Source organism: Acomys russatus, chromosome 1 (assembly GCF_903995435.1).
Source record: "Acomys russatus chromosome 1, mAcoRus1.1, whole genome shotgun sequence".
Lineage (NCBI taxonomy): Eukaryota > Metazoa > Chordata > Mammalia > Rodentia > Muridae > Acomys > Acomys russatus.
The window spans coordinates 14,199,467-14,222,567 of record NC_067137.1 but is presented as its reverse complement, the minus strand read 5'-3'; the positions used below and the strand labels follow the sequence as shown (position 1 = coordinate 14,222,567).

The following is a 23,101-nucleotide window of genomic DNA, read 5'->3' as shown; positions in this document are numbered from 1 at the left end:
CCCATAATGTGTCTTGACCCTCTTGGTAAGGTTTTTCTTTCCTCTGGTTTATGAGTTACAGCGTTTTATGCCCTCTCCCAGTCCGAAGGATCAGCCAGTGAATTGGTGTGAATGCTCCTTAGGAGCTTACTTTAAACAGTCTAATTAGTTTGAGAACCTAAGTTTAATATCCAGAGATGAAAACTAAAATACGAATGTGAAATTTTCCTTTAAAAACTTTTTATATCTTAGTTGTCTTAGAAGTCAACATTTTATTGTTTCACTAGATGATTCTCTGCTAATAACCTTTGGTTGTGTGTCATATTAATTTTAGGTAATTTATTTAAACATAATGTCTTATCATTTTTCATCATAAGTGATTTACAACCTGGAAGTTTAAAGTCATGATATTTTGCATCTGAAATGCAAAATTTTGCACCTGAAAGTGAGTTGTAAGTGCAGTTCAATAAATTTTAATTGCTTTATATGTACTCAGTACAATAATATACTACTATAAGCAAAAGTATAAAAACAATATAATTTTATACAACCTTTTAAATTATACCGTAAACAGGCATGGATTCTTATTTACAGCTTTTGTCCTTCTCTTTTTCATCAGTGTAATTTTTAGATTATTGGCTCCAAAGCAAACACTGATTTACTTCATGTTTGTACTCACTCCTTTTATTCAGTGTTACTTTTCAAATTACTGACATAGAAGCACATTTTAGCATAAAATTCAGATACTCTGATCTCTATGTTTCTAATGGCGAGAGTTTTAAACAAATGCCAGCTCTGCTGGTTCTAGCTCTTCTCAGTTAATTTTCGTAGTTTTGATGTTTTCTTTCACCTCTGAACATCTCTGCTCCATCAGCATTCTCCTTCGTGTCCTTGCCTGAAGCTTTCTGATTCCGCATGCGGCTGGCTAGATGTCTCCAGGATTTAGGAAACAGGAAGCCAGGAGTAACCTTTCTCACTTCTTTAGTCAGATAGCCCTCTGGGTAAATGACAGTCGTTTGTTTGAAAAAAATAATAATAGGACTACTGTTTTGAACTACTACAACAGGATTGTTTGGAACCGTGTGGTACCTAAAGAAAGGTAAAAGTTTGGCTGCTTCTCATGTGTTTTAAGCCTGCTTCTTTCTTGGGGATAAAGTCTTTTTCCTAGTCCGATTTTCACTTCTGTTTATTTACTTGTTAAATGAAAAAGGTTTTCAGATGTGTGTGTTTCATAACATAAAGTTCAAGGCTGGCCTGGCGGGGGCCACAGGGCTACATCAGCACAGGAAAAGTCCTTGTGCTTCAAGACGGGCATGTGGACATTCTTTGTAAAGGGCGAGGTGGGAGGGAGGGCCCTGAGGGAGCTAGAAAGAAGGGGAGCCGAGGATGAATGTTGCTGGGGATCTAATGCTGGGCCTCATGTATGCTAAGCAAGAACCTCACTACTAAACTGTTCCCCAGCCCTAGTAGTTTTATTAGTGGATAAAAAGCAGAAACAAAAGCCTCAAGACGATCAGGTTTGATGATGCATGACTTACTTGTAATATAAATGTATGTCATAGGTGTGTAGTAGCTTTTTTATTTCTATTTTTTGGGGGGGGGGAGGGAGGAGTGGTAATCTTTCAAGGTAATTTAGTTTTGTGGTATAGCATAATGTTTTATAGAGCCAAACAATAGTAATTATCAACAACCCCATCCGTTACAAGTGCATTAGATTCTGCTATCGGTGTATTTCCTGCGTGAGTGAGGGCGAACAGTTGGTTAGATTTACAGCTCCCAGTTGTGTCAATTGCCTCAGAAAATACTTGGGCTTAAAAGAGAGAAAGAAAAAGAAAAGAACAACTGGCAAATGTTCCGCCATCAGACAAGCCTGACTAAGCACCAAGGTTGTCTTTGGAATTGGTGTAAGAGAGCGATTTTAAATCAATGTCTTAGAGATAATAGTCACCAAAATCTGAGGTAATTTCTGAAAGACTTTTTTTTAATGAGATGAAGCATCCAAAATGGATAGTAACTGTTGGCCATGCATATAGTATAATATAATAAGAATTTAATTTTGTGTTCTACTGTGTGTGTGTGTGTGTGTGTGTGTGTGTGTGTGTGTGTGTGTGTGTTTGCATGCCATTGCAGGAATTGTTTCTTTCCCTCTACCATGGGGGCATGGGGATTGAGCTCAGGTCCCTTGATCCATCTCAACTACAATAGGAATCTGTAAAGAAACATTCCTGCTGCTTTTTCTTTGTAGCCCTCTCCCATAGGCTGTTCAAAGCATTGTGTTTAGCTGGCCACGTAGTAGACAGGAAACAATGCCTTGCTAGAATATGTAGAAGAATAGGGTGCTAGCACAGGATGCAAGATTTCAGGTACATAACCTAATTCAGGATTTATGTCCGTCTAGTATTTCTGCCCTGGCTTTCACACCTGGCTGTTTTGGATAAGAAGCAATCAAAGAGAACTTTCATAAACTCCTACATCTACCCATTTAACCTGAGTCTCTGCTAACGTAATCTGCCTTTTCTTCCATCACTATCAAAGAGTGGGCGTGTTCCTGTAAAAGGTCAACCTTGTGCCCGTGCGCTAGAGGCCATCGCTTCGGCCTTCTGGTTTGTAGTTGTGCAATTCTCTACTGTTTCTTCTACTTTACCAATTTTGCTTTTTATTACATCTTTTATGGTTGGAAAATAAAGTTTTTCTTGACCTTTTGGCACTATTTCTCTATAGAATTGGCATATTTTCTTCTATTTGTTTTGTATTTACCCACCCCTCAGGCCAGTGTGCCTTCCTTTAGACTAAGTGAATGTCTTTAGTATTCTGTTTTTACCCCACCCGTGCCCCGACACACACACACACACACACACACACATACACACACACATACACATACACACACACACACATACACAGTTTTATCTGTTTTTACCCCACCCCTGCCCCGACACACACACACACACACACACACACACACACATACACACACACATACACACACATACACACATACACATACACACACATACACACACACATACACACACATACACACACACACATACACATACACACACACACATACACACACACACATACACACACACATACACACACATACACACACACACATACACACACACACATACACATACACACACACACACACACACACACACACACACACACACACACACACACACACACACACATACACACACACACATACACACACACACACACACACACACACACACACACACACACACAGACACATACACAGTTTTATCTATACCTTTATGGTTTTCTGCTCCTTTGGACTGTTGTCCTGTCTCTTACTTTCTAGGGCTGTCATAAACCTATGATGTGTTGTTGCCAGTTTGGATTTAATAGCAACATTTTTTGTTTTTGTTTTATTAATTACTTACTTTATACCCCGGTCATGCCCCTCCTTCCTTTCCTCCCAGTCCCACCCTCCCTCACTGTTTCCCCTATCCCCTCTCCTACCCCTCAGAAAAATGGAGCCCCCACTACCTACCCACCCATCCCTGCATATCAAGTTGCATCAGGACTGAGTGGATCTTCTTCCCCTGTGGCCTGGTGAGGCAGTCCCACCAGGGGAAGCGATTGAAAAGCAGGCAACAGAGTCTGTGTCAGAGTTAGCCCACATTCTCCTTACTAGGGGACCTATATGAGATGACCCTACATCTGTGTAAGGTGTCTAAGTCCAGTCCATGCATGATCATTGGTTGGAGCTTCAGTGTCCCCTGGGCCCTGGTTCGTTGGCTCTGATGGTCTTCTTGTGCCCTCTGAGTCTTTCTTTGCCCCTCTCCCCCTTTCACATGACTCTTTTGATAATGGGTCTCTGCATCTGTTTCCATCAGCTGCTGGGTAGAGCCTCTCAGAGGCCAGCTATGTTAATCTCCTGTCTGCAAACATAGCAGAGTCTCCTTAGTAGTGTCAGGGGTTGGCTCTCTTCCCTGGGGTTGGTCTCAGGTAGTGGAAGTGGTTAAAGAGGGGGAACAGGGTAAGAGATGGAGCACAGAAAGAAATGAGGATTGGTATCAGGTCTGAGGAGAGTGGGAGCAGAGGACAGAGGGCTTGCAGAGAAAAGAGAAACCTTGGGGTTGGGGGGTGCTTCTCTGTGACAAGATGGAGACCTACAACAGGGTAGGCTCCTAGGAAGATGCAAGGGTGACTCTAGCTGAACTCCTAGTACCAGGGGTCATGAAGACTGAATAGCAACTGTTTCATAAGTAAGCTTTAAAATGAGAAAACTGACTTTTCTGTTTACTCGTATTTGCCACTATTGGTGTGTGGCACCGTCTGTGTGTGTTCACGGTTACTGTTTTGCTTCTGTTTGAGGAACTTCTTAGCATTTCTTTTTAACACTTGTCACTTGAGAATAATAGTCTCAGCATCTGTTAAACAACAGAAATCCCCCCCCCCTTTTTTTTTACCTTTAATGTTGAAAGATATTTCAGTGGGTATAGAAATTTCAGTTCATGGGGTCCCCAGACATTTTAAAGATGTCATTTCATCATTGTCTTGTTTAAGTGGCTCCTGAAGACATAAGCCTTCTCTGCCTTCCCTCTTACCTCCTCTCCCTTCTTTTTCTGGCTCTCGGCATAATAATAGTGGACTTTGGTGTCTCATTCTGCCTGATTAAGTTGACTAATTCGTGAATTGTTTGTTCACTCTTTCCACCCTCTAACTCCCTGTCAGTTTTAGCTGCTCATGGGGCCCTACTGGCCTGCTTGCCTGCTTTTCCTTCTCCTCCTTCATTTAGGGATAATTTTCATTGCCATGTCTTCAAGCGCAGTTTTTTTTTTCTCCCATGGTGTTTGTTGGTTTGTTTTGTTTTTTGTTTTTATCACTATCAATTTCACCTCATAAACATTTTTCCAGATTTTTAGTTTTCACTTCTGGAAATTACAGTCTGGCTTAAAAACTTTTTTTTCTCTACCCATCATGTGTATCTTTACTGTGAATATAGTTGTACTTTTATAATAAAGTAGTATTTTATTTATAATAAGTGGCAAATATTTTAAATAATCGTTTGAAGCCCTATGTTTGCCAATTGCATCATCTCTGGCATTCTCCTGTTTCTATGCATGTCTGATAAATAGTTGCTGGGTGTTGGACATTCTGGTTGTGTGTTGCTGAGTTCTGCCCGCCACGCCCCCCCACGCCCCTGTTTATCTCCAGTATGACACACTTTTATCTTTGTGCCAGTTAAATCACTCATGAATCAGTACTTTGGAGGCTTATTTTAAGTCTAGTTTGGAGAAAGCCTAAATAACCTCAACTCTAAGGTTTCTTTAGCCTCCCACCTTATGAGCTGTCAGCTGAAAGAACCTCACATAGTCTTTCTTCTTGGCATCTTCAACACTTCTCCGTTCTATGTGACCCTTGGGACCAGTGTAACCTACAGCTGAAGTTACTCTTTGCCAGCCCCATAGAGTGTAACTGTGTGTTTTCTAGGCATAACATTCCTTATCCTCTATACTCTGGCACATGAATTCTAGACACTTTAGTTTCTATGAGACTGCCTACCTATTTGTTTGGTTGGTTTTTCTTTTTTCCCCATAGTCTAGAAGTTACTTCCAACTGGTATCCAGGAGTCCCTACAGGAGTCATTTCTTTCTGTTTGATCGGGGTAGCAGTACTTTCAACATCTGTCCCTAACAGGGATAACTTGCAGCTATTCCTCCCAAGTTGCTAGCAAATCTTAACACAAATATATGTTTAGTACAGGAAATCAAAGTGAAACCAAGTTTGGCATTGGCAGCTTCTAAGTATATTTATATGCTTATATGCTCATGTGCTAAGGAAGAGTCTCTTGCCTTTAATGATAAGCTAAGACCAGGAAATCTCACATGTCAACTACACATAAAATATATTGCAGCGAAAGCAAGGACATCTTGAATTCTTACGTGATTTTCTCAAGCTGATGATACTTTAAAGTATAGTTAAAGGGTAAACTTCAGGTTGACTGTAGAGAGATAGTAATAAAATCAGAATTAAAGCAGACTTCAGTAATAGCCTTAATAAAATATTCTCTTGAGATATGAGCTAAAGAGACACTTGCTCATAGTGTAGTTTAGCTTGTGATTGATTTGTCAGATCGTTTTTATGACAAAGGGTTTTTCTTTTATTGATTAAAAAGGCATCGATATTTTGTCCTGGACAGAGAAACAACATTCATTTACAATTGTGCTTTTTAAATTTTAGAAATAAAAGCCAAGAAATGCCTCATTCCACAAACAAAGAACTGATCCTTGGCATCATGGTGGGGACTGCTGGAATCAGCTTGATCGTCTTGTGGTACCACAAGGTCCGAAAGCCAAGGACAACAGTGAGCTTTTCTAAATTCTTTTCTCTTGGTAAGAAGTTCGATTCCCCAACTTTGCAAGACGAAAGCCACAGTGAACAAGGACCATCAACAGTCTTTCAAAGAAGACAACTTCAGATACTGGAAAAGTTAAATGAGTTACTGACCAGCATGGAAGAACTTAAGGAGGAAATCAGATGTCTTAAAGAAACTATTCCAAAGCTGGAGGAATATATACAAGATGAACTTGGAGGGAAGGTGGCAGCTCATAAGATGAGTCCTCAGCACAGAGCTAGGAAAAAGAAGGTGACAACAGTTCAAAGTTCAGCAACAAGCAACAGTTCAGAGGAAGCTGAGAGTGAAGGAGGGTAAGGTGTCCTCAGTGTTTCCCGTGTCAAAGTGATCATTTCTCACATTACTGCTGTTACGTAGATAGCGATTCACAGTCATCTGCTCTGCTAGTAAAAGGAAATGAAAGGACTGTTTGTTTTCCTTTTTTCACATATATAATATACACTCCCTTAAACTATATTACATATGTGTGATTATATAAAGGCACCCTGTTAGAATTTAGAAAAGTCATTGTTTCCCAGGATAACTAAGTTTAAAATTTGGTTATTATAAATAACTAGTAGTAAGTGGCATCATGTAAGAGTTGGAGAAGACAATCATCATTTGCCAAGACGGGTAACCTATTTTACAGTGTGAGCGCTGTGTGACTTTTATAGACAAAGCCCCTAGACCGGTGTGGTTCAGTACAACTTCCTGTGATACTACAGGAGCACATTGGCTGTATCTGTGCTGCCCAGCATAGTAGCCATTAACTATGTTTAATTCCTTAAGCACTTAATATGTGGACTGGTACAACTGAAGAAAGGAACTTATAATTTTAACTCATTGTGGGTATAATTTTATTTAATGTAGTTAACTGTCCTGCTTGGAGCTTGGAGCCACTGACTTTCACTGCAGGTCTAGAAAGATTAGAGGACATGTAAGTGATTCTGTTTCATCCCTACATGGGCTAATATCCTGAATTCTAAGAACAAATATCCCCTTAGTTAGGAAACAAATACTCTGTGAATTTAAAACATTGAACCTGGGTAGTGTTTTTGAAGAACAAAATAGCCAGAGTTTTCTTGTTGTTGTTGTTGTTTGTTTGTTTGTTTGTTTTTAAAGGATCTGTACTGAATGAGTTAGAGCCTGGCATCCTGGAGAGTAGGGGCCTTGTTGTCTTCATGACAGCTTACCTCTGTGCCTTCACAGAGTGCCATTAAGCCCTTATTAACTGGATGGGTGATACGCACACTTTCTGCGTAACTGGGAGGTGGCATCCAAAGGGAGAAGACAAAGAGGAAGGATGAAGTGTAAGCAGTTGGTCAGGTCTTAGGCATCAGTGCTGGGTCCAGCGTCTGTTTGTATGCTGAGGGGTGGGGGAATGGGGGCGGGGTGACTATGAAGTTCTCTTGTAGGGAAAAACCACAGATGAAGACATCATATCTAAGACCTTGGTGTTCCTGAACAGAAACTAGTTTTCAAATAGGCAAGTGGAATGCTTAGAAAGCATCTAAGTTACATTGGAAAGTGTCAATCAGAGCAGAGACCTGGGAGTATTCATGAGGATGGGTAAGAACAGCTTCGTCCTCTAATAGTGAACAGAAGTCTACACACTGTGGGGCATCGCTGAGAGGTACAGAAGACCAAACAGATGCTTGTCCTGCGTGTGTGGAAGTCTGTGGCATTCTTTCATTGGGAATGCTGGATGAGGCTTGCACAGTCCCTTCACAGACAGGACACATTAAAGCTAGAGACTGGGAGGGGACCTGGAAGCTTGGGGTAGGAGCACAGGCTAACATGGGGAGTGGCCTGTATTCTTAAAACCCCATTGCAATGAATTTAAGCCTGCAGGCCTAGGACATTCTAACATTCTAGAAAAAGAAGCAGCCCTTATTCAGTTTAAGACAGATTTAAAAAGAGATAATTACAAGATTTAATTAAACCCTAAATATTAGGGTATATATACAATGAATATGGGTTCAAGGAATATTTTTGAAAATTATGAATGATGTAACTGGTATGGGTATATCAAAACTTTAAGACAGAGACAGTGAAATAGTACCTCCTCTTGCTTGATCATGGGTGTTTTTGATAGCAATAACACACAAAGGTAGATATAATACAGTCCTAGTGACAGACTAGACTGTACTAAATGCCACTAAACTAAGTAAATGAGAAGAATCCTTTCCTACCTAACACTGCTTTAGAAAAGTTTTAAGCAAAAAAAATCATATTTTAATTATTGTTTTTAATGAGACACAAAGAGATGTATCATGTCTTTGTAGATAAATATCTATAAGTTAGCCATCTCTCTAGGCCTTCTCTCTCCCCTTGGAACTTGCCTGGTCTCCACCAGCTTCCCACCAGGGACTCTTTAGCCACCACAAGCATCTCAGAGACCCCAGGAGAAAACCAGGAAAGTACAAGGCATGTGCCAAAGTGCAGACTGTGCCAACTTGGGAACATCAAAAGGATGCTGAGAGTCAGGCCACTGACTGTTCCCAGCTTTTGGGCTGTACTGGAGAATCCTTTCACTTTGTGCTCTGGGAGCTGAAATACAGACCTTGCCTTTGGGGGAGGGTGTTGTTTGTTTGTTTGGTTGTTGTTGTTGATGATGATTCTGTCATTTCTGTCTTATAGTTAGTCCCTTCTGTCAGGTCAGTTTGGTGTTGTAATTCAGGTCTAGGCTTCCAGGAAAACACACTGAGACACTGATTATAATGGTGATTTTTTTGTATCCTTCAAAGTTGTTATAGTTAGAAGATGATATTTTTTCTAATCTATTAAAAATGTAGCATTGTAATTGAAATCTTTTCTTTAGGAGATAACCCTTACCTTAATCTGCGTGCAAGTTTTGACAGTTTCAGGGTTGCCTCGACATTTTTTGTGTTCCTATATACAAGGTATAAGTGGTGTTTTGTTCCAAAAATTTACAAAAATGACATTTGACACAATGGTTTTTGTAGCTGTTTATGCTTTATTTTTTTCTGTTTTGAGGCTTTTCCATGTTGATATGTATAAATGTATGTTTTTTTAATGTGGTATTGCATTCCATGGTATATTGGTGTTCCATATTGTCAATATTTAGGTCATCATTTGTTTTCTCCTGTAAAAAATGCTTCCTTATAACTCCTTAGATACATGGAAGAAGGTTTTTAAAGCATGTGTTCGAGCTGCTGACTTAGAGACTATATTATTTGTTATATGAATATTAATAGGTCTTTAAAATATACTCAGTTCTCAAACCATGACCATATAAGAATCCTTAGTGTTCCCTATTAATATTTTTTTTACATTTTTTATTAATTTATTCATATTACATCTCGATTGTTAGCCCTTCCCCTGTTTCCTCCCATTCTTCCCTCCCTCCCACTTCCCCCCTTCTCCCCTCCCCTATGTCTGTGATTCAGGGAGACCTCCTCCCCCTATATATGCTCTTAGAATATCGAGTCTCTTCTTGGTAACTTGCTATCCTTCCTCTGAGTGCCGCCAGGTCTTCCCATCCAGGGGACATGGTCAGAAAAGGGGCACCAGAGTTCGTGTGAGAGTCAGATCTCACTCTCCACTCAACGGTGGAGAATATCATGATCGTCGGCTAGGTCTTGGTAGGGGTTCGAAGCTTAATGCCTATATTCTCCTTGGCTGGTGCCTTAGTTTGAGGAGGACCCCAGGACCCAGATCTGCCTGTCATAAAGTTCTTCTTGTAGGTTTCCAGGACCCTGTGGGTCCTACTGTTTCCCCATTCTTCCATGCTACTCTCGCCTAAAGTCTCAATAGGATGTCCTCTCCTCTGACCCACTTTCTTGGTAAGTAAAGTTTTTCATGGTACGTATCCCTTGGACTAGTGTTTTGATATAAGTGAGTATATACCGTTTGTCTCTTTTTGCTTCTGGGTGAACTCACTCATTATGATAATTTCTAGATCAATCCATTTGTCCACAAATTTCGGGAATTCCTTGTTTTTAATAGCTGAGTAGTATTCTATCATGTAAATATACCACAGTTTCTTAGTCCATTCTTCTACTGAGGGACACTTAGGCTGTTTCCATGTTCTGGCTATTATGTATAAAACAGCTATGAACATGGTTGAACATATGTCCCTGTTGTGTGGTAGGGCATTTTCTGGGTATATTCCAAGGAGTGGGATAGTTGGGTCTTGAGGAAGCCCTATTCCCATTATTCTGAGAAAGCGCCAGATAGCTTTCCAAAGTGGTTGTGCTAGTTTGCATTCCCACCAGCAATGAAGGAGTGTTCCTCTCTCTCCACATCCTCGCCAACATGTGGTGTCATTTGAGTTTTTGATCTTAGCCATTCTGATGTCCCCTATTAATATTTATAGCATCGAACTTTACATTTTAAACACATTTATGAAGATGAAATGTTAACTAATACTTCACCAATTTGTGTTTCCCTGAACGTTCATGACATTGAGCATATTCTCATATGTTTGCAAACAGATCTTCTCTTCTGTGATGGGGGAGGGGAGAGAAAAGAGAAAGAGAGGGGAAAGTGGCCAGAGAGAGAAACTAAGAAGAGCGCTAAAGTCCCCCTTACTCGCTGGCTGTGTCTACCCTGTGCCAGGCACTGTCTGAACCCTGGAGGCACAACTCAGAACAAAGCAGTCCTGTAAACCCGGCCGCTTTCCTTTACGATGAAGCAGGCTGTTGAAGAGGAATGCTCTCTGCGTTTTGGCCAGAGCCCTGAAGATGAAGGACCACACAAAAGTTTTCAAGTGCTTAGCATACTGTGCTTGACCCCCCCTGGCAAGGGTGTGATGAGAGGCCAAAGCCGCTGCTGCCCATTCAAGCACTTGCTTGCCTGCAGCTGTGAGAGGAGACCACTGCAGAGCAGAGACCATCCCACGAGTGGCCTTGCAAAGCCCGGGTTCTGTAGGGATGGGTGCTTTGTGAAAGCAAGTGTGGAGTGTGAGAAGAGAGGCGAGAACAGTATCTCTAGTCTTCTGGAACCGGTGCGACTGGAGTGGGCAGAGGTGACACTGAGTACTGACTGGTGCTGCAAGTGTGTGTTGATGGGGGAGAGCAAAACAAAAGAACCCCAGCCCAGAACAAAGCAGCAGAGGGCTGAGAAGCCAAGGAAAAGTGAGGTTCCAAGAGCAGGAAGGAGACCTTCTGCTCTCATCACTCCCACACAAGGATTCACCCTGGCTCACCTTCAACTGTGTGTGTGAGACGTCAATTTCCCAGACCTGAATTCTTTTAATCAAGTGTAGCTGAGGCCAGTGAGATGGCTCAGAGGGCATGGCCTTTGCCACACAAGCCTGACAGCCTGTGCTCTATCCCTGGAAACCAAGATGGAAGGAGAGATCTGACACGGAAGAGATGTCCACTGACCTCCACCTTCATGCCGTGATACCATACATGCCCAACCCCACCTCCAGACAAACATGCAGTAATTACAAATAAAGTGATTTTTAACTAAAATGTGTTTAATACTGTATGTCATGTTGCTTTACGTAGTAATTGAGCTGATAGAGGACAGTGCTTTGCACACCCCGTCTAATCCACGGTGAGTTCTGTAAGTTCTCCATGTTCTGTTGGTTAGAAGGGGTGGGCCTGGGCACTCACCTGAGTGTTTGTGAGGCACCTGCCTAGCAATTGCAAGGACCTGGATTGGACCCCCAGCACCAGGAGTCAAGGCAAAGAAAGAAAAGATTCAATGTATCAAATGTACTAAAACAGGTCAGGAACTTTCTTTCTGCAGAGACTTAGGAATTGAAGACATACAGGGTCTTCTGTCTCATCTACCAATACTAATATCTACCCCTGGGTTTGAAAGCACCTACAGCCAATAAAAGGTATGGCTATGACTCAAACACTTTTTTCTTTCACAAAAACAGGTGCTTTCTAAGTATCTCCTCCCTATTTCATTTATCTTCAGTATACATTCTTTAAGAGTGACCTTAGCACTTCACTGGACATAAATGCATTGAACAATAAAGATTCAAATGGAGGAAGGAAGGACTGAGAGACCAAGAATGTATGAGGTTGCTGTTGAGCAGCTGTCCAGGGAAAGAACTGTATAGAAATCATGTGCGTTATTGCCTTCAGTCGACTGTGGTTTTTAGCTCTTAATTTGTCAGCTGATTCCTTGAACATAATGAAATCAAACTATACATCCTGTAGCCATAGAAACTTCAGCTCTTCAGACAGGTGAGCCATAGAACAGTGTTATCCTAAGCCAGTGTCACCAGGTTCTAGAGCCTCTGTCACCACATTCTCTTATTGCCATGGTAGTTCCACGTGCAGCTTAAGCATTCAGTCTTCTGACCTGTTCCACCTACACGGGGCATTTTACGTCTTACGAATGATGGCCTAGAAGGGAAAGACTTACTTTGGATGAAATTCAGTATGGGAAAATGCTTAAGGTATGCCTTAAAGACAAAGTAGAACAAAGCACAGCACTTCATGTGTTTCGTGTTTGCACGCTGAAGAATGTTGAAAGTGTTCAGAAACGCAGCGTGGTGCTGCCTTTAGTTCCCCATAGCAACTGCAGATCTCTGTGTTTAGTGGACGCATCCTCCCACCCAAGAGAGATTTTTTTGCTTCATCCATGACAGATATATTAAAATGTAAATTAGTCAAGGAATATAGGTTTACTTCAGTTAATTTTCTTCAAATGGTAGTTTAATAGTCTCAAAAAGATACTGTGGGGTGTGTGTGTGTGTGTGTGTGTGTGTGTTCTCTCTTATGCCTGATGTCATTTTATGGTTCCCTTTATTTTTCTTTCTCTGCTTCCCTGATTCTCTCCCTTGCCCACCCCCTAAGCTTTAACAGAGTTTGCAGGCTCCTGTAGAGAGACAATCTACCTATCTGTGCATGCTTTGGGGCACATCTGTGTAGCCATTAAACTTAGTCATACCCCTCTCTAGTTAGCTGTTGGTTCCCATTGGTATGGTAAATACTATTATTTAGGAAGTTTGATATGTCTCTACTGAGCTCCCCTTTGCTTTTTCTTCTCCATTTGGCCCATTTTTCACTCCAGCTGCTGGAAAGAGGACCAGAGCTTCCAACCAAATTGTCCCGAAGACCAAGTTCCTCCACAGGCCATGCACCATGGAGCCTCTAATATTTTACAACTAGAAGGAGCTCTGGATTATATAGCATACAAGACAAATAGAAAATTATCTTCCTCATCAAGTGTATCTGGCCGCTTATATCTCTCTAAAGGAAGACACAGCTTACTGACGAGATTTCGAAGGAAAAAGCGACAGCAAAGTAGAGTTAACTTTGATTCTCAGGAAGACTTAACCTTAAACGCCACAAGATCTTCAAATCTCTTTAGTGCCGTTAGAGCACAATGTTTTTCGCCCAGCAAGCTAAGTGTAGTTTCCTGTTACAGGAATAACATTGTCTACGATACTCCTCAAAGTAGTCTGAACCTGTCTCGCTCAAACAAACTTCAAGGCTTATCTAAAAGGTCAACAAATATTCATGCTCAAAAACGTATCAGCTTCTCTGATACTAAACATGGCCGTAAATACTTTCCAAAATTGGAAACAAAAGCCGTTTCTTCCAGCCATTGGACTGTTGAGAGAGCATCCTACCCGCCAAGCCTAACAACATCTCTCTTTTCACTTTCAACTGTTATTTCTTCTTCCAATCAAGTGTCTGTTGCCGATAACAGTGGAAATGGCCACCTAAGTAAGGATTCGGACGACGCCCTTCATCACGGGTCTCAGAGTCGGAGCAGAGACCCCTCGCCAGCTGATGTTGAGCTTCTGTCTCGGAATATAACTTCGGCCAGCCTCCTCCACACCAGATTTCCTTCACCTTATAAAAATATCAGTAGCTTAACTGTTGAAGTTACCTCAGGCCCCTTTGAGGAAGAGAGTTTCCCTGCCTCGCCTTTCGATGAAGCTATTCCTTCGCCTGTTGAATTGAATGAAATAAGGTCACTGGGATTTTCCTTTTCTCTAAGAAGGGTGGCTCAAATCGGGAAATGTCCCAGCAGTCACTCTCAGAAGTCGACAGAAACTAGTGCTCACTTCTCTTGGAAATCAGTTCTCACATAGTTCTACCGCAGTTGGGGAAAGAGTTCTTCTATATTGCAGTTTAAATGTAACAACATAGTTCTGAAAGTTTGTAGACATTATTAGAATGTGGAAGCCAAAGATAATTTCATGTTTCAGGCATTTGTCAGAGTAGAGTGCACAGATTGGCTAGTTCTAAATTTCTAAGTGACTATGGTAAAATATTGTGGTCTGAAAAATGGCACCTAGTTTTTCTGTGTAAGTTACCTGAGTGTAATACACCCTTAAGAGTACTGAGCCTCCTTCCATCCTATTCACAAGAGATGATAATCCTACGTAATCTGTAAAATTATGGTGACTGCTTCATACACTTTCATTCACATCACACTGACAGAGTTTTCATTAACACCATAAACAGTGGTATATGGAAATATAGATTATTTAAAACCCAGATTTTTAAGTTATATATACTTATTTGGTGGGTGTATTATGCATCCCATAGTGTGTGTGCGGAGGCCAGATGACAACTCTTAGGAGACAATTCTCTCTACCATATAGGTCCCAGATGTCAGACTCACATCATCAGACTTGGTGGCAAGCACCTTCCTCTGCTGAGCCACCTCACCAGTCCATAAACCAGAATTTTTGATTAATAACTTAATTACATATTTATATATACACAAATATGAGAACTTAAGGAACCACGAAATCAGATTTAAAAAAAAGCATATGTATTGGCCTTTCAAAACTATATTCTTAAGGCATTTTTAAAATTTTTTTCCAGAAGGCAAAAAGTATTCTCAAAAACAAGCAATAAGTAGAGAGATACTGTAAGCAACTAAAAAAACACTTGTTTTAATATAATCAGACTTTGTTCGTAAAAGGGTACTTGCATTATTTTCAGTCTCTTATCATATTAAACTGAAACCTCAATCCCCGTCATTAGGCTGAACTGTTATTTTTATATGCAAGGGTTTCTGTTCATCTTAACATATTAAAATCTTTTTAATTTTACATTTACTACTAGCAAAGAACAGGAAGCGTATCATTGTAGCCATTTTGAGGAGCGCAGTTTGGAAGCACTGATCGCGCCCACATTGTTGTAGGACTAGCATTCATCCCTGCAGCTCCTCATACCCTATTGAGGAACAGCTAATTATTTTCCCCTCCCTTTCCCTGCCTACTACGATTCTGACCAATGAAATGGATCATTTAAGTAGAATTTTAGTTTGTCTTTTCCAACTGTCTCATTTAATTTACATTATGTTGTCAAAGGCTTGTGTAGCATATATGAAAAATATTTCTTATTTTATAAGGCTGGATAATATGCGTGAATCATATCTCACCTAGATATTCATCTGACAAGAGATAATTTGAGTTTCTTCAGTGTTGAACTATTGTGAATAAGTCTACTATGAACATGGGTGTGAATGCCTCTTTGAGATGACACTTTTTAATGTCGTATTAGCATATATCAATATGCATAATAATGGGTTTCATTGTGACGTTTTCATACATGTACACAATGTATTTCAGTCCTATTCACTCTTACCCTCTTGTTTCCCTCTTATTCTCTTTGATCCCTTTTTCTCACCTAGTTCCCCACTTCTGTTTCATGTCTTTTTTTTTTTTTTCCCTAACAACCTAATCAGTTTCATTATGATTACTATAGGAAAATGAGGGAGGTTTGTTTACAGGATCCTGGACACCTTACCAGTAGTTATCCCACTGAAGATAAAAGTTTCCCCATCAACCTTTAACAATGTATAAATTCTCAGAGATGGAAGGGGCCTCAAGAACTTCTCCCTACTCTGTGCCTGGATGCTGACAGACCTACCCTGATATAGCTTCTGTAAATTCCAGCCTGATAGCATTCCACACCATACAACCCTTCTTCCAACTCTTGCATTCTTCCCACCCCTTTTGTGGTATTCCCTGAGCTTGGCAGGGGTTAATATAGATGCCCCATTTATTGGTTAGTAGTCAACAGTCACTTATTCTTATCACTTCAACAGTTGTAGGTCTCTGAAGTTACTGGTGGCCACTGGAAAAAAAAAAAAAGCTTTTTCTGACCAAAGCTGACAGTACCACTAATCTATTAGCATAAACATAGTTATTTAGAGGGCAGTTTGACACCCATGTTTTGTCCAGTTAGAAAAAAACAACAATACTAGCCTCCTCACTAGGGACTGTGTCCTTCCCAGCCATAGGCTTTTGGCTGACTTTGTAGTATTAGATATGATTTTCCCCTGTGGAGCGGCCTTCAAATCCAGTCAGAAAGAAGGTTGGTTACTCTCTTCTCAAGCTTGCCATTATTGCACTAGTGGGTATATCTGGCCTGGCCAGTAGTTATTACTTTACTGAAGACTTCATAGCTGAGTAAAATTATTAATGGTGATTCTCTCTCAGAATCTGCATAGAACTTTGTAGCAATTGAGGCCTAGCCAGGGCGCAGGAAGCTTCCAGCTCAGTTTCAGACCAGGACATGTGACAAGGCCTTACTTTAAATTGTTTCTGAGTCTAGAACAAATTTCTAGATCATAATGTAATCTGATTTTTAAATATTTAAGGAACCATCTAACGTTTTCTGTAATATCTGCACTAATTTTACATTCATGCCAGGAAGCCACAAGGTTTCTTTGTTTCCTTAATTTGTCAACATCTATCTGTTTTGTTCTAATGGGTGTGAAGTGATATTTTATTTTCTTTAGAGAAAACCTATTAAAATCCCTTGCTCTTTTTTTTTTAATCAAAATTTCCATTTTGTTGTTGTTGCTTTTTTTAGTAGTTCCTTATGTATTAGGGATATTAACCTCTTATCATAGATATGATTTGAAAATATTTCCTCCATATGTCTAGGCTGAATTTTACTTTGCTGATTGTGTTCTTTGATACACAGAAGCTTTATATTTTGGTATACTCCTGACCTATTAATCTGCTTTAATTTTTTTCTTTCATTGCCTCTCCATTGGGTATCATAACCAAGAAATTATTAATTCACTGACATGTGGCTATTGTCTTATATTTTCTGCTAAGGATTAAATAGTTTAGTTTTGCATTTAGGTCTTTGCTGTGTTTGGAGTTAATTTTTGACTATGTTGCTGATTAAGGATCTAAGGATTTAACTTTTGAAGACATGTTTACTTATTTATTTCTGTGTGCATGAAACCTAGTTTGTTATATGGGTACTGACATCACAACTTTGGGCCTTGTGATTATATATCAAGCTGGTCATCTCTCTATCATAAAAGGGCATGATGCCATCCAATTTGATTCTTTTGCATGTAGAAATAGTTTTCCAGTACCATTTGTTAAAGATACTGCTTTTTTTTTTTTTTTTTTTTCCTCGGTATATGCCTGTGAGTAGAATAACTGGGTTATACAGTAGTTGTAACTTTAATTTAAGGAACCTTCACACTGATTTCCATAATGGCTGTATGAATTTGCCTTCCCACCAGCAGTGAACTAAATATCCTCTTTCCCCACATCTCCTCCAAACGTCATTCTGATTTCTTGATGATAGCCATTGTGACTTGAGTGGGATGGTGTCTCAGAGTAACTTTAATTTGCATTTCCTTGAGGACTAGTGACGCTGAGCACTCTTTAAAATAGAATAAATTAGCCAAGGAGGAAGAACAATACAAACGAAGAAGAGAAGTTAATCACTCAAGAGGATAGAAAAATAATTGTTTTGCAGTTTCAATTCTGTCATAGTATTTTTTTTTCTTCTTGTGGTGGATAAGTGAATATAAATATGATTGGCTGTAAACTGCAAAACAATAAGCAAAGCTCTATGGCTTCAGAACTGCTGTTCGACTATACCGATGTTCACTGAGATACGTAGAGTTGAACCAAGGCAAGGCTTGACTGTGTGCTTTAACCTCGCTCTGTGATGGCTTTGTTTTTGAGTTCATTATAATCAAGTGGCCTTATTAAAAGGATTAAAAATAAAACGGTCTTTGCTCTCTTGCCAAAATCATTTGGTTATATACATATGTGTGGGCTCTGTGTTCTGTTTTGGTGGTGTATGGGTCTGCCTTTATGCTCACGTCTCCCAGCTTTAATTCTAGACTCTTGCGATAAATTTGAAATTGAGGAATGTGAGGTCTTCAAGAGGGTTATGACTATCAGATGTTCCTGAAGATTTCAAGTGAATTTCAAGGTAGATTTCTATATCTTACAAGATTATTATTGATATTTTGAGAAGGATCACATTGAACCTGTAGGGCATTTTGGAGTAGTATTGGCATCTTGATAATAAATCTGTAAACATACGGTGAATGTCTTTCCTATCCTCTATACACTCTTTAAACAATGGGTTACAAGGATATAAATCACCAGGCAAAGTGGTCCATGCCTGTAGTTCCAGCTACTTGGGAGGCTGAGGCCGGAGGATCACTTGAGTCTAAGAGTTTGGAGTTAGAGTGCTCTGTGTCAATCAGGTTTCCACACTAAGTTCAACATCAGTGTGATGACTTCCCGGGAGCTGGGGACCACCAGGCTACCTTAGGAGGAGCGAACCAGGCCAGAAGCAGAGTAGGTCAAAACTCTCAAGACGCAAATTCTTAAATCCTGATATTAATCTTTATTTTATTCCTTGATATGGTGTTGGATATGAAGTCATTTTTTACTGTTTGCCTTTTATATAGCTCATTACCAATGCATAGGAGATTTGCTTGTTGTGCCTTCAGCTTTGCTGCATGTGTTCATTACAGAGTACATGTGTGCATGCATGCATGTGTGCGGGTGTGTGTGTGTGTGTGTGTGTGTGTGTGTGTGTGTGTGTGTGTGTATAATACTCTGATTTTGTTCTTTCCTTACATATAAATCATACTAGCTGTGAAAAGAAGATAACTTTTCTTCTTCCATTTCCATATGAATACCTTTTATTTCTTCATCCTAATTGCCCTGAGTAGAGCTTTGAGCGATGTGTTGAACTATACTAGTGAAAGCAGGCCCTTTCATTCCACACCAGGTCTGAAGGGAAGGCTCTCCATTTCCCACCACTGGGCATGTTAGCCTGGTGCTTTTCATATGGAGCCTTTAGCACAGTGAAGCAATTTTCTTCCATTTTTATCATAAAATATACTAAATTTTGCCAAGTGCTTTTTTTTTTTTTGCATCAGTGGAAATGATCTTGTATTTTTTTTCTTCACATTTTGTTTCTATAGTATATTAAGCTGGTTTATTTTCATGTATTAAGTTATCCTTACATCTAAGAATAAATCTTAATATGTCATGGGCTATATCATGTGGTATAGTCTTTCATAATGTGTTGTTAAATCCTGTTTGCTGGTACTTGAGTATTTTTTCCTAACTATTCATTAGATATGTTGGTCTGTAGTTTTATTTTCTGGTAGCTTGTTTGTCTGTTGTTCCTATCAGGGTAATACCGATCTTGTAGAACACATCTGAATATTTTTCTCACTTCAGTTGCTGAGTCTGTGGGAGGGTTCAAGAATGCTATTAATTCTGATTTAATTGTACAGTAGAGCCGGGCCAGGTGTCACTTGCTCTTAATCCCAGAACTCGGGAGGTAGAGGCAAGTGGATCTCAGTGAGTTTAAGACAAGCCTGGTCTGTATAGTGAGCTCCGAGTCAGCCAGGGCTACACAATGAGACCCCATCTCAGGCAATGCAAGCCATTTGGTAGCATTCAAGGAAGCCATCTGTCCTAGACTGTAAACGTGTTGGAAGCTTTTGATTACTGAGGCAGTCTCCTTGCTCGTCTTAAATGTTAAGACTTCCAGTATCTTCCTGATTCAGTCTAGCACTTGTGTGTTTTGAGAGATTCACCCATTTTATCTAGGTTAATTAATGTATTCACATCAATTCCTCTTAGAATCCTACTCCTATCTCCTCTTCCACTTTGGTTCAGTCTCCCTTCTCTTGTCAGCCAGTCAGTCAGACTTAAAATTTTGCTGATCTTTCTAAAGAACATAAACTTTATTCTGTTGATGTTTTTCTTCTATCATTTTTCTATCAATTGTCTATTTCCATCCTAATCCCTATTGGTTTTTTGTTTTGTTTTGTTTTGTGAGTTGGGTTTGCTCTCTGTCTAATTTCCCAGTGTATAGATGTAGATTGTTCTTTTGGGAACTTCCTGATTAATGTAAGAATGTGTAGCTACGAATTTTCCTTTTACCACACTGCACCCACAGGATTGGGTATGTGTTCGTTAGCATTCAAGACATGGTGTTGCCGTCGTCCTTATGGTTTCATTTTTGGCTTGCTGTCGGTTTAACTGTGCCCTGAGGAGATAGCTCAGTAGGCAAAGTGCTGCCGCACAAGCCTGAGGACCCAGGACAGGTATGGAAAACTGCTTGTGGCTAGCCCACACTTGTAGTCCCAGCCCTGGCAAAGCAGAGGCAGGCAGATCCCTGGGAGCTCACTAGCCCTTCACCTAGCCCAACCAGTGAGGCCCTCAGTCCCAGTGCGACACTCCAGAAAACAAGTGAGATGACACAGTGGGTAAAAAGTGCTGCCACACAAGCTCCACAACCCAGAAACTATATAAATGTGAGAGGAAAGAACTAATGCCAAAGAGCTTTCCTCTGCCTTCCACACAATGCTGTGGTGTAGGGGACCACGCGTATACACATGTAATAAATAGAATTAATAAGAAAAAATTGCAAGGCGGACAGTTCTGAGTAATGACATCCAAATCTGTCTTTTGGACTTCGCGTACATGTGCATGCACACTTGCACCTTCACACACTGCCCCACCCACACGTCCACTCATATACAGAGAGCATATCATTTTATTTCCACGTATACTCGGATCTCCCCAGTCTTCTTTCTGTTGGTTTCTAATTTCCTCATGTTGTGATCAGAGAAGAGAGTCTGTTCCAGTTGTGATGGTGCACTTGCATGACTCCCAAGAGGCAGAAAAGGCAGTTTATGCATTTCAAATATTTTTAAATTCGTTAAGACTTCTTTTGTGGATTAACATACGATCTGTCCTGAAGAATGTTCTTCATCTGGAGAAAAATGTGTATTCTGCTCTTGTATACCGGCCTTGATGGGCCCATTGTCTAGCGTTGACATCATTTTCCAGTCAATTTTCTGCCCTACGTGCTATTGTTTCACTCATCGCTGAAGGGAGGGCATGAAGGCTGTGGATGCAGCGTGATGCTGGAGCATTTACATGGCATGTGTGAGACACTGGGCTCAATGCCTAGTGCTACAAGAAGGAAACGTATGGTGCTGAAGTCTTTTTTCCTACTATTCTGTTACCTGCCCCTTCAATCTATCATATTTTGCTTCATATTATTTCATATATTCAGAGACTCTAACATCTGGTACATAAATTTCTGTTAATGTTACTTCTTATTGAGATTATAATGTAAGTACCTCATTTCCCCTTCCCTCCCCATCCCCTCTTACATATTCCTCCTCATTCTTCAAATTCATGGCCTCCTTTTTCATTAACTGCTGTTATATGCATATTTGTTTATGTATCTGTCTATATTATTATATTTATAAAATATTCCTAAATATAATTGCTCAGTTTATATGATGTTACTTGCACATATGTTTACAGGACTGACCATTTGGTATTAAATAATTCCTGGGTAAGACTATTTGGCCTTAGCATTCCTTAGTTGCCTGCATTTTTTGTGTAGGGTTGAGGCCTTGTGGTCTTTTGCCCATCTACTTTGGCATGTCCATGGTTGCTGTCCTTGACTTGCTCGTGTTTAGACAGTCATGTTGGTGAGATGTTATGAGTGTAGCAAACTCCCTGGTCCTCTTTCTCTTACATTCTTTCCACTCACTCTTCTCCAGTGTTCCCTGAGCCTTACATGCAAGAGTTGTTTCGTAGATGGGCAGTAGTGGCACTCATACCTTGATGGTAACCAACAACTCTCTAATTAGGCTTAATTAGACTAATTCAACAAGAGGGAAAGCATGCCTGATACTGGGAAACATCCCAAATACCCAGGACTGGTGAAGTCATGGATCTTGGAGGAGAAGCCATGACCATCACTTTACTACGCCAGCATAGTCCCTAACTACATTCTAAGTACTTGTCCATATACCCGCAGATAAGGATAGGCCTCACCCCTCATCAAGGAGACATCTTGTAATAAATAGATGAAGACCATCACAGAAAACTGCCATCAATCAAAATGCAGAGTTGAGGAGCCCTGTCCCAGTGTTCTTTGCTTTTTGTCACAGATTTTTTACTTTAAGTCTATAGTGTGTGTTATTGGTACAGCTACTTTTAAAAATCTATTTTAGTCACCATTTGCATGGAGTGCCTTTTTCCATCTTTGACCCTTCCTATCCACTCCATCTCATCAAGTCATGTCAGGCCGGAGTGTGTCCTGCCAGTGATTGATACAATAACTACTAATAAGAAAGAACTTATTGGTGCTATTTTAATACTTTCTCTGTGTGTTATAGGAATTTTTTTTTTGCCCCTCATTTCTTCAATCAATTATTTCTTTCTACTAAAAATTGTATGTTTTATGATATGTTCTTATTTCCTTTTAATCGGTTCTCTGGGTGGTTTCCAATTTTTTTTTAAAAGTTGAAACAGTGCTTTTCAGCTGGTCTAAATTTCAATTACATACAAAAATTTTTTTAGCTCCCTGTTTTATGTTGTCACAATTTACATCTGTATCATATAATCATGAATATATTCATTATCTTATACTTTGCTTTTTAATTCCTAAATAAAAAGTAATAGTTTCAGAAGAGAATTATGGTACTACTTGGTGTAGGATTTATCCATGCATTTGCCTTTACTGGCTA

At 40.0% G+C, this 23,101-nt stretch overlaps 1 protein-coding gene across 4 annotated transcripts in view; it reads left to right on the top strand.

Annotated features, from left to right (window-relative positions):
- Positions 1-307: 307 nt before the first annotated feature.
- Rmdn2 (regulator of microtubule dynamics 2) overlaps positions 308-23,101 on the top strand; it is a 46,235-nt gene continuing 23,441 nt past the window's right edge. The window contains exons 1-3 of one of the 4 annotated variants that reach the window (XM_051165737.1): positions 308-1,078; positions 6,202-6,669; positions 13,358-14,266. In XM_051165737.1, the coding sequence (XP_051021694.1) occupies positions 909-1,078; positions 6,202-6,669; positions 13,358-14,266 (1,547 nt within the window). In that variant the 5' untranslated portion in view covers positions 308-908. Of the gene's footprint in view, positions 1,079-6,201; positions 6,670-12,607; positions 12,741-13,357; positions 14,267-23,101 lie in introns of those variants that run through there. The other 3 variants (XM_051165688.1, XM_051165616.1, XM_051165812.1) reach the window with 3 other exon arrangements.